This window comes from Emydura macquarii, unplaced genomic scaffold (assembly GCF_026122565.2).
Source record: "Emydura macquarii macquarii isolate MOO-44397 ecotype Brisbane River unplaced genomic scaffold, CSIRO-AGI_Emac_v2 contig_2457, whole genome shotgun sequence".
Lineage (NCBI taxonomy): Eukaryota > Metazoa > Chordata > Testudines > Chelidae > Emydura > Emydura macquarii.
Window position 1 is genome coordinate 2,089,225 of NW_027132594.1, and position 12,312 is coordinate 2,101,536.

Below are 12,312 nucleotides of genomic sequence, written 5' to 3' on the forward strand. Positions count from 1 at the left end.
TTAAGGGTGGGGGGTGGTGGAGAGGCACAGATGCTGCTGCAAAAGCAGAGTGGGTCAGTGTTGTCATGCTGACTCATTCCCCAGGGACCACAAGGGCTGGGGAGCTGATAAAGGGCAAGCCTTGGTGGAGGAGTTCGGGGCACTTATGACTGGCATGACAGGGAGTCAACCCCCCACCTTCCTTTATAGCCCATCTTAATCCTCATTCAAGGTTGGGGGGATGACAAGGTCCCAGCAATGGGCTGGCTGGGGACAAGGATGGAAAAAGGCGGGGCTGGCAGAAGACTGAGTATTGAAATGATTATGGTGTTAACTGCACTGTACATTTGTATCTGCTGTGTAGTCCCAGATACCTAATAATAAAGTTATGGCCTGATTAAACCATATTCATTGTCTCCTAGCCTTCTTAGGTATAGCGGGACAATGATTCTACATGTTTCTTGTCAACTTTAGTAGCTTACCAGATGGGAAAGATTTGTTTGTAATAGGTGATTCCTGTATATTCCTGTTTCACAAGGCTTGGACACCAAGGAAATTCATATATACTTAGATAAATGCTACTGTATTTAATGAAGTTGGGAACCCTTATCACTTTTACCCAGTACAAAGAAAGAATTCTCACCACATTCTGGAAAAAGATGGGGTGGGGGGAGGGGTGAACAAAAAGACATCAATATCTCTGATCTGAATCCCAAAACCCAGGAAAATGCGAAAAAAAGTTTTAAGAGTTAACCAGGGCTTCTGAATTAACTGAAGTTTAGCAGAAATGGACACAGAAATCCTCACACGAGTGTTAGAAATTGCAAAGCAAAGCAAATCCCAATTATAACTTTTATGATATATGAAAGAGAAAGTCCTTACTTGTTAATTTTCTTTCCTTGAGATTTTAATACCAGCCCAGATGCTTGGCTAGTTCCTCCCAACCAAAAGAGAGAAAGGAGACACAGTCTTTTAAATGATGTCATACCCTCACATAAGGGTCTAGCCATTTCAGTTTTGTATTTAGAAAGCAGTACCAAACAAACTAGACTAGGGGTGTCAAACACCCGGCCCGCAGGCTGGATACGGCTCGCCAACCTTTTTGGTTCAGCCTCTGGCGGCAGCGCGCATTGCCGCCAGAGGGTACGACACCGTGAGATCTCACGGCAGTGCCAGAGGGTACGATGCCGTGAGATGTTGCGGCGTTGCGTGCTGCCACGAGATCTGTGTACTCTGACGGCAGCGCATGGAGCGCTGCGTGCACGAGACACAGCGCTCCAAAAGTGCCTAGTATTTCGACTTATGGTATGTATGGCTCACTTGAAGTACATTTAATTCAAATCTGGCCTGCCATAGCAAATGAGTTTGATACCCCTGTACTAGACACTACTCAAAAACCAATAAATAAGTTTAACAACAGTAGCAGTCTTAACGCATCCACCTCTCTACATGGACACTCAGCAGTAAACTAGGCACCCAAATATTACAAAGCAACTAGACCAGTGATACTCAGATCTCAGTGGTTTAGGAGCTAAATTAGCGATCAACATTACCCAAAAGAACGACAGTGAGAATTCATGGTTTCATTCATTATATTTATGTTATTCTGATGGCAAAATGACTGATCAAGTATTATTATTTTATCAGCAACAACTCGTGAATAACATAGTAAAAGCATGCTGGTTGGTTAATAGGTTATATTGGTTAATAATTATATCACCCAGTATTTTAATATGTGCTGCAAAGAGCCGCAGGAGACATGTTAAAGTGCCCCTTGCAGCTCTCAAGTATCATTGGTCTAGACAGATCTAGAATATTTTAAAGAAAATTAACAGATGAGGAAAAATTCTCACTTTCTCTCCAATCTTATGTCAGTCCAGATTCTTGGGACCTCCTAAATCATTTTAATATAGATGAGATTAGCATTCAACTACTGCCTGGAACACCATTCTGTGAAGGCTGAAACTATAAACCTATTTTATAATGTTTGTCAAAGTGCAGCCAGAAGCCAAGAGGAAGCCTTGCAAATCTCCTTTAAAGAGCTTTCCTCTCTTTTCTGCCCATGGATATACTAGTGAACTTCTAAAATGAGCTTTTACATCGTTCTCATCTTTCCTTTCCTGCTGAAACGCATGCATCTCAGATCAATCCCTAACCTATCTCGAAATGGTGGGTTTGTAGGCCTGTTGGCTTTCAAGTCCTGATGCAGGATGAAAAATCAGACTATCTAAACTTTGCCATCTTTTCTATGAAAGCCCATCAAGTCCCATGGACATCCAGGCAATGCAGCCTTCCATCTAAGACTCATAAGGTTGGGGGCCAAACGTGGATAAGGTAATTTTCTTAGAGGCCCAGGTTAGGGTCCAAATGAATAGTAAACAGACATGGGATTTAAGAATAAAAGTTACAGGGAAATCCTTCTCAGGAGATACAAAACAGGACATCCAATGTTTTACTGCCATTTAGGAATCAGGAGACTAATTACTACTCCCAAATTATCCAATGCCTTCTGGAACCTGGAAGTATCAGGAGCCATTGTACTGAGACAATGTCTACCAACCTGCTGAACTCCTTCAAACATGACATACTGAGGAAGGATTGACCCATTTCAAGTCAAGAAATGGACATAGTCTCCTTGTTTTTGGGAAAGTGAAATAGATCCCAATGTCCTTCTGATCTTCCAGGACCAAGGGAATGGGCTATATTTTTAAGAAATTATTTAGGGTATCTCAGTTGCCTTTCTTTTGGGCCAATGTGGCACTGTGTAGTAGAATGGAGTTGCTGGAGGATCTCATATTCAATTGACTACATAATCATATAGTAATGTGTCCAGGACCCCTTTGATGTTATTTAGGCCCAGGTATGAAAACAGTTCCTCAACTTTCCCCCAGTGTTGGGACTTTATGTCCAGACTCTAGAACATTCAGGCTGACTGGTTAAAATTTGAAGAAATTCCTTTGATATTTGTTACCTCCGTCTTTGTCAACGAAAGGCTGTACATTGTTAAGTCTGACTGCTTCTCTAAAAGGCTTTGCCTCCTTTTTACTGGATTATAGTTTGTAGTCTCCCTGAATCTGCTTCGTTTGAATGTGAATTCAAGGTTCAGCTGATCATCTCCTGGGATAGGACTTCATAATTTGAAGCAGCCAAGGACTGTTGACTTTCTCCAAGTCTTACTAAAAGGAAACTGGCCTTTAAAGGGCATGGCTATTAGCCTGGCTCTGGAGGAAAGAAAACAAATACTAGCCACTGTTTTAGCCACAGGGCCTCTCCTGGAGCCATGACATTATTAATAAAATGGCAGAATTATGTCACATGTGAACTCACATGCAAGACAGTGGTGCCCAGAAATAGGACAGCCTTGGTCACTTCATAGCTTTTATCTTTGGTCTTTGGAGATCTGCTAAACTTCTCTAACTGTTCATTGTCACATAGGAAACACGAGCTGCATAAATTGAAGATTGTAGGGACAGTCTTAAGACCACAAAAATTCTTTTCAAAGAGGCACTACATTTTTTTCCCGTCAAGGAACTCCTTGAGAGCCACACCTTGTTCCACTGTCCGTGTTGCCCTCTTCACTAACCCTGAGAAGGCATTCTTGGGTTCTTAGTAAGCATTTTCAAATCTGATGTTCTCAGAGGACGGTGAGATTTAATGCCTTTCTTTGGTCATATTTCCTGTCTAGAATATACCACTCATTGTCTATCTTTTCTGTCATGGATGTGGAGATGCAGAGCCATATAAAAGGAACTGGCAAACACTCACTTTATGGCTCCAGGGTACATGCCATCATCCTTAAGAGTGTTGGCAACTCCTTAAATATGAATTTGTCCTAATTTTGAGACTGAAGATCAGAGACTGACTCATTCACCCTCCCATTCTTCATCTTTTGCTTGTCCCATTTCCTAGTTATTTTTGCTCTTCTACAGCATAAAGCCTGGACAGATTTGAACTGCCAGTCATGCAGGGTGCTTCAGGAGGCTTTTCCTGACCTTCTTGAATTCTTCTCTGGGACCACTGTCCTCTCTCAGGACAGGGGTCAAGTCTTTGTCTGAAAAAGGCAGAACTGAGCCTACACCTATCCTTTACCCCTCTTTCTTATTGTGAGGATTGGAGCTGCTGCCCTGCAGCTTTGGTCCAAGATGCAGTCTGTAGGTTCCTGAATCTCTTTCTGCACCAATGGAAAGTTATACAACGTCAGAGATCCCTGAGGGAGACCCTTCCTTTCTCACTTCTCTTGCATCTGAACCTCCCCCTACACATTAGGAAGAAAGAGAAGCTGACTTAAAATCTGGCCGTTTCATGGTCCTATTTCCCTTGGGGCTATCCCTGTGATAGCCATGCTGGACACCTGCCAAGGAGGCGATGTCACACTGAATATGGAAATGGAGGCACACAGACTGTCAGTGTCAGGGCAGCTGTACACCAGAGCTTCACAGGGTCTGCTTTCTGCCGCCAAGGCCTGCTTGCTGCTTCTCTCCCCTATCAGCTGCCTGCTAGGGACTAGTTTCTTTATCTGCTGGAGATAGAAACAACTGAAGTCTGAGAGGTGGCCTGACTTGTATATAGGAGGGTATGACAATCAAAAGTCTTATGGTATGTCTACACTGCAATCACGAGGTGTGATTGCAACTCACATAGACATACCTGTGCCAGCTAAATCAAAGCTAGCTCAGATCCTAGAGCAATGAAGCCCCAGGTTGGGAAGAACTATAATTCAAGTGCCTGGACAGACACAGATGATCAAAGAGAGAATGGAGTTTACATATTTAATTTCAAATCCTGCATGTAACTTTATACAGTCTAACAGATCTTTTCTATCTCTATTTTCTATGATTCAACTATTAACTCCAACACAGATCTAAAGGCTTTTGTCAGTTTAAGGTATCTACTTAAGCCTTAACTAATTTGCAAAGAAGAGTCTGCTATGACAATAAAAGTTCTGCAACAATAAAAGTAATACTGATGAAATTAATGTGCTATCAAGAATAAAATTTTCCATATTAAAATCCTGAGCTCAGAGACATCTACTGGCTCAATAGGAGGACTCATCAACTCAGTAAAAATCACAGTGTTATTCCACAAGACTATAGATTTTCATATATAAGATCCTCATAAATCAGGTAACCTGGAGTGAAGAAGAAACTGGTCTAACTCTAGGTGGAAAAAAATTGGGTGATTTTAAAAAATGGATTTGTTTCAAAGTTTTAAAGAAAGTCAGACCACTGAATTAAAGGAAGTCACTGGCTAAGCACCTGGAACCAGAGTTTGTTAAAGAGCTAAACCAGCTTCTGACAGCAGTAACCTCTTCTGCAGTGACTAAGAGAATATTTCCTTCATTTCAGTTTGAATGAATTAGTGAATTACACTTATTGAATAAAGTTTAGAAACTGAATGGAAGTTGAAAAAGCAGGAAAACTTGTTTTCCTTTTCCACTCTCTGAATAAAAATTATGTGGGAGGGGAAAATATCTACTAGTTATAAAATCATGGTGACCAGAAACAGTCAGTTTAATTCACTAACTACAGATCATACTTTGTTTAATAAGTCAGTTTGAAATGCAAAACATGTTTTAATAAACTTTTTTCTTATGTACCCACCATATTTAAAGTAATTCTATTTAGCTAATAAAAACAATTTTAAAGTCCTATTTTTGTGCATTTTTAACTGAATTCCAATTTCCATCCAAATGCAGCTCAACACAAATCACAAGTAAAAAAAATTAACAATTAGTAAATAGGAAATATATCATTCACACTGTCTAACATAAAATGTGAAATTAAGAATTTACATTAATGTATGTTAAGCTATATAACTGCTGAAGTATATCGAGATAGTGAATCCACCTGGTCTGCAAAAAGAATCAAATTTAGTGTAAAGGCTATCTTTAGTTGCACATCAACATTTTTAGATAGTTACTAACCAATGAGAATTTATCTTTCCTCAGGAAAATAACTAAAAAGTACTAATGCAGCACAAGATTAGATTATTTAAATCAAGGTTTCCTGCATGCCTATTTAAATCATGATTAAAATTGGTGATTTAAATTACTTTGATTTAAATCAATCCACCCTGACCTAACTTCTGTTTGCAGAAAACAAACATAACCCATGAAGAGTAAGCAAATATGTCTGTAAACCAGAATCAGAATTGTGGAAACTGATCAGCTAAGTGCGTGAGGACAGGAGAAGGATCAACATGAGCCTTATACACATTAGTCAAGAAGCATTTTCCTAAATTTCTTCAGAGTGACCAGGGGAAAGTGATACATCAAAACATTCTCCACCATCTCAAGAGCCAACCTATTGGGGACAAAGATCCCAGACTGAGATCTAAAGAGAGGCGCAAGTTCCAGGTGATCAAAGGAGGCAAGAACCTAATAAGACTGGCAACTGTCATCTCCAGCCAGAGTGTGCTTTGTTTCACCCAATAAGGAAGCTCTGAAAAAAAATCCTTGAAACTTTGGTGACTCCTGAACTTGGTCAGGACATTACTACCTTATGAATAAAAGAACTATGCAAGTCCTTCATCAAAGGAGAGAGAAGTCATGCATTACCTCTGTGGTTTGCACACTACCATTTTGCAGAACACTGGCAATTGTGTGTGGCAAATAGCCTTCTCTTAGATTTACTTCATAGCCCCCAGATGTAGGAATCATTTGTGAGGGACTATTTTCAGTTTTCTGAACTTATGCCACTATATTCCCCTTTTCTTCCAAGTAAATGGCAGGTAAGGATATCTTATGGGGCACTGCTCAGGTCCTCATCACATGGACTTCTAGACAGAAAAAATCTGACCCACTCTTCCTATATGATTACATAAAACTATCAGAGACTGATTTCTGATGTCTTTTGGGACATTTGGTCAACAATGCTCTGATACATTCAGGATTACCCTCATCTTCAGGATACTGATATAGTTTAGATTTCTAGGGAGATAATGATCTCAGTGTAGAACCTCCTTCTGTACAAACTACCCTTCACATAGTGGATGCATATACAGCTAATATAATGTGCACTGGAGAAATATGGAAGTCTTTTTTAATTATAAATTGTTCTTGCAATGCCACCATGTCAGAATACCTCAGGGTGTTTGTTACTCAGATGTGGTGAGAGACTGTGTGACTTGTCATCAACTTGATATCAGGCCAAACCAAGGTTGTCTCGCTTGGTAGTATCTCACAGATACCACACACAGTCCAGTGGTCTCAGAGGTTCTGGTAAATGATCCTGTCAAGTTTTCAGAGGGAATGAAGGCCTTCATGTCTCATAGGGCTCCTATAGAGTCAAAATTCTCTCTTGAAGACAAGCAGAGATATGTAGTTTAGCCATTTACTAAAAGCCTTTGAGACTTAAGCACCTTATTTGCAGCATGGACCAATACTTTGCTCTTTCTAGATATTGCCTTTGATTAGCCAAGTTGCCAAGATAAAGAAATACATGCACTCACACTCTGTACAGACATGCTGCTATAGCCACTAGGGATCTAGGCTGCTTTCAAACCCGACCTCCTTTTCTGCTGTGTTTTTTAAGTAAACTACATGAAGCATCAGGGAACAACTTGCTCTCTGCATGCCAAGTTCTATGGCACTGAAGCCTGGTTTCTCCAGAGTCCAGGATTCCATGACACAAACCTTCCCAACAGCTTAGTTAGATATCTCTCTCCTTTGAAGGGAAATGGAAAGGAAATTCCATAAAAATCAACCTTCAACATTTTCAGTGGGCCTTTTCCCCTCCATGCAGGAAGGATAGAATGGATCCCAAATTAATTGTTTTTGAGAAATAATCTAGAGAGTTAAACAAAGCCTCAACTTGACTACATTTTAAGAATCTTGCTGTTTATCAATATCAATAAATATTATACTAAAAATACATTACACAGTCAAACAATTTTTGTACCATTACAGTTCAGTATCTAAATTAAAATATGGTAATTAAATACTATTTTGAAATAAAAGATAAAAGATCTATATTTAACATTGACATAAAATATTAACCATTATCCTAAATAGTGCTATTCTATGCTCTTTATTTTCTTTATTAATAGTTAAATTAATAAAAACACAAACTTACCTTTGAATACAATATTATATTCAGAATATTTGTATTCCATACAACTGGCTGCTTTTAACATAATGCAACTGTCAAAGGTGTAAAGATATACATGCAATTTTGTAGATGCAATTCTGTTATTCAGAAGAATGGGCTCTGAACATTAAAGAAGCAAGCACCATTCTCCTTACTATATCTTACCTCCTTCATTAAAGCTTAAGACTGCAGTGAAGTTTCTAATTTGATGCATCTTTCTAAAGTGGGTTTTATATACATGCAATACATTTCAAGCATGTATTATGCTAATATTTATTTATTTTGGGATGTGAAATGAAGCCTTGGAGGAAGTTGTTATTTCAGTGCATTTATTTCATGCACATGAAGACTGGCCTTTACCCATTGCGGAGAGAAAAAGACACTATAGGCCAAATGCCACCCTGAAGGTAGGAGAGGATGGGGTTAGCATACATAAGTTATTTTTTCAATCTGAGCACTAAACATGCTATAGCTGCCAGCTTTCAAGATCTTCATTTCTACAGTAGAATCAAGCAAAGAATGAGGAAAAGTGAGAGGATAACCCAGCACCTGTTTCTCTCCACCCGAATTTCCAAATGTGTGGCGGAAGCCATTCTGAATGACATTTGAGATCCCTTCCATGCTGAAGCGCTAAAAGTAGCAAAAACATGGCAGAAAAAAGAAGAGGACAGAGAAAGAAGTTCAAAGACTATTAGTGAGCATTTACCCAGACAACATAAGTCAGATGAATGACAGAGACAAGCTGTTATAGAATGTGTTACTATATATTTTAACATCTTTGTTTGCTGTTCATATGCAGAAGAAAGCTTTTAAAGAGAGGTTTATGATTAATAATATGAATAACCCTAAAAATTATAAAACTGACCTGATTTCATAATATTTTCTGCACAGAGTCAGAAGTAAAAATCTTTATATGGCAGGCCACTTATTTATACATAAGTATACCTTACCACTCAATCTAGATTTAGACATTTTTAAATAAGAACAAAAATTTTAAAAAATGAAAAGTATTTGAAATTCTGTAAATAGGCTGATAAAGATCTTCAAAGTTTATTTCTGAGACAGCCCCTCTTATAAAATATTTACTCAAGCACTATCATATTTAAAGGCATACTGCTGACATTTAATGTTTTGATGAATTATGTACTAACAATTAAAAACATTTTTTTAAAATTAGCCGCCCTTACTTTTATCCTAAAGAATGTTATGCTTTTGTATTTCCTCTGTTACAACAGCAGCAACAATTAACCACAGTAATAAATTGTATTCCCAGAATTATGCTGATATCATAAAGTACACAAAGTTAGTTAACTAAGCAGACATATGAATTTCAAGGAACATTAGAAACACTTGGAAGCCAAGTAAAAATAATCAAAATGTATCCTACCAAATCTGTCCTTTCATTGTTTTCATTCCACTCTTTAACAGATCCACACTTCTGAGAGTCAGACTCACACATGAAATTCAGAAGCTGATTAAAACTAAAAAGGAAGGAATCCCAGGATATTCATAGAGAGTTGTGATATAGCATATATTTATTACACATGTACATTTCCCTGTGTTTCATTTTTTTAAAGGAAGCATTAACATTGTATTAACACAGCATTTAAGTTTGTAAGAATGTAAGTTCATTCAGGAAATGAAAAAGTGAAGGTTCTCAAAGGCACCTTAATTCATATTTTTGGAATATACTAAAATATTTTTGTGACTCTAGGCGTCACTGTATACACACCACTGCAATGATGTTTGTATAAAATATGCCTTGTGAGGTATCATATGAAAGCTAACAACAAGCTGGTTATTAATATCATTGTAGAATCCATGTGTTAACCTTATATGTGAAGTTATGAATTCCCTTTGTATGACGTACAAGAACATGTTTAAGGTCAGACCACCTAGCCTAGGTGAAGGCGATAAACAGGTCTGTCTTAGACAAAGGAATGTGGGTTTCTCTCAATATATATATTGGCAGTAAACAAAGCCATAAAGCTAAACTGGCAGAGGTTATCTTGATTCTGAATTTGAGACACACTGAATTAACATGGCTCCTGAACCCTAGAGAGACACAGGAGACTGAATCCCCAGAAAGGCTTCCTGACTTGTAAGACAAAGACACCCCGTTTTGATAAAAGGAACAGAGAGAGACTCTATCTTTATTCTTCCTTTTAGGAGACAAAGTAACCAAGCAATTTGATCTCCATGATGGGTCCTGACAGCAAAAGCTGGAAAGGCGACTGTGGGTAAGAAAAACCATCTTGAACAAAGGCTATATCATGCTACATTAAGTTCTAGTCTTTTAGATGTGTGGTTTCACTTTTCTTTGCTTGTAACCATTTCTATCTTTATCCCTTTTACCTGGTATAACTTAATCCATAGCTCATTTGTGATCAACTTGTTTTGTTTTCATTGTAAATCATCAGTGCTGTGTAAGTAAAATTTGTGCTTCTAGAAAGCTAGCAGGTTGGAGTGTTTTACTGTCTCAGTAAAGGCAATGAACCTATCACTTCTCTGGGAGGGTTGAGTAAGAGGAACCCGTTCGATGCAGTAGGATGATTTTGGGGCAAATACAAAGCTAAAAGAGACTAAAGTCAGCCTGCAATGAGCAACCAGGTTGGGCAAAACACGGTGAGACATGTGGGCAGCTGCCGGCAGAGCCCTAACCCTAACCCAGATTGAAGCTACATAGCCACAAGACATCTATGCTTACATGGCAGATGTTAACTGAGCCCCTTACTGGCCTGGGTGAACCCCAGAACATCACAATTTTACATCTTCAAAGTCCTGAACTAACATTAAACTAATCTCAGAGTACTTCTGTTAAGTAGGTTGAAACAAAACAAAAACACCTTAATCCTCATTTTACAGATCAAGGAAACAAAGAGTAAAGCTATTTGCCCAAAAACTATCTGCAAATCAAAGGCAGAACAGGAATTAGAATATTTGATTATATCTGCAATAGAATTATTCTTGCTATAGTATGAGAACTTAATATTTCCAATTTTTGTCTTTACATGTAAAACACCATTGCATTACTGTAGGCTTTTGCATTTTAACAATAGTAGACTTCTTTGCTTTCCACACAAAATTGCTTGTACTTACAATTTGAAAATACAATTTTGAAGATTGACCCATTTGTTAAGTGCCTATAAAAATGTTAGGGGCATCTCTCCAGGAATCTAGCCCAGGTTTAAATGGTTACCTAAAGTTTAGTCTCCTAAATCTTTATTTAAACATCTCAACAGTAGTTTTTTCAAAGGTGCTTAGCACCTGCAGTCCTCATTACCGTAAATGGAATATGGGGTTGCTCAACATCTCTGAAAAAACAAGCCACTTCTATTTAAGTGTCTAAATATGGATTTAGGAACTTAACTTTAGGGAACATGGTTTGAAAGTGTCCCATTGCAGGGGCTGTGTACCTACATGTGGAAATATTAAGTTCATTTATTTGAAACTCCAAATTGAAAGGTTTGAGAATGGATCTGAATCACTTTACAGAAATTTGAACCACTCCAGATAATTATTTTTCTTCCACACAAGTTAATTTAAAATACCACCTTTTGCGATCCCATGATAAAGAACCAATAAGGAGTGGATTTTGTACAAGCTTTTAACTGAATTTCCAATCTCACACTCAGTAAAAGCAAGCTAAACCCATTTTATACAAGGAATTTATTTTTCACACATGCTGTTTCTTTCTGAGATTAGAGTTTTGCTAAATTTACTGGTGTATAAAAAGAGTGAAATTTAATTATGTTTGGTATAGTCTTTCAAATTTTAGCCATTTACACACAATTGTCAAATTCGCTTAATACCCTTGCTTAAAAACAATGACAACATTCATGCTCTGACCTATCTTTCTTACCTCACAAAAACAAGTCTTTCCCTTTAGCTTCAGCTGTTCACCTTTAAGGGTTTGTCTACATGGTTTTTATATTGATTTAATTATACCTGTTTAGATACTGATATAGTTAAAATCTGTTGAACCCTAAAGTGGATATAGATATGCTGATAAGAATATCTGTATCAATTATAAAACTTATTTTGGTAAATCTGCAAACATTCAGATTCTAAATAATCCAAGGTTTCATTAAAACAATTCTATCCTTTTTGCCTGGAAGACAGTCTTCTCAATTCAAACTTAAGTAGCTCTTTTTAGGACTGAAACAAGAACTTCAAGAAAGGTGTGAACTGCTCCACATTCATCTCACATATGTTAGTTGGATCCTAATTAAGACATTTACCAGGT

The 12,312-nt window shown here is 37.8% G+C and overlaps 1 protein-coding gene across 2 annotated transcripts in view; it reads right to left on the bottom strand.

Moving 5' to 3' along the window:
* Positions 1 to 12,312, bottom strand: part of FEZ2 (fasciculation and elongation protein zeta 2) — a 74,082-nt gene that overhangs the window by 29,141 nt on the left and 32,629 nt on the right. The window contains exon 6 of one of the 2 annotated variants that reach the window (XM_067562677.1): positions 8,616 to 8,696. The exons of the other annotated variant lie outside the window; for it this stretch is intronic. Coding sequence (XP_067418778.1) covers positions 8,616 to 8,696 — 81 coding nt within the window. The remainder of the gene's footprint in view (positions 1 to 8,615; positions 8,697 to 12,312) is intronic. 2 annotated transcript variants of the gene reach the window in all.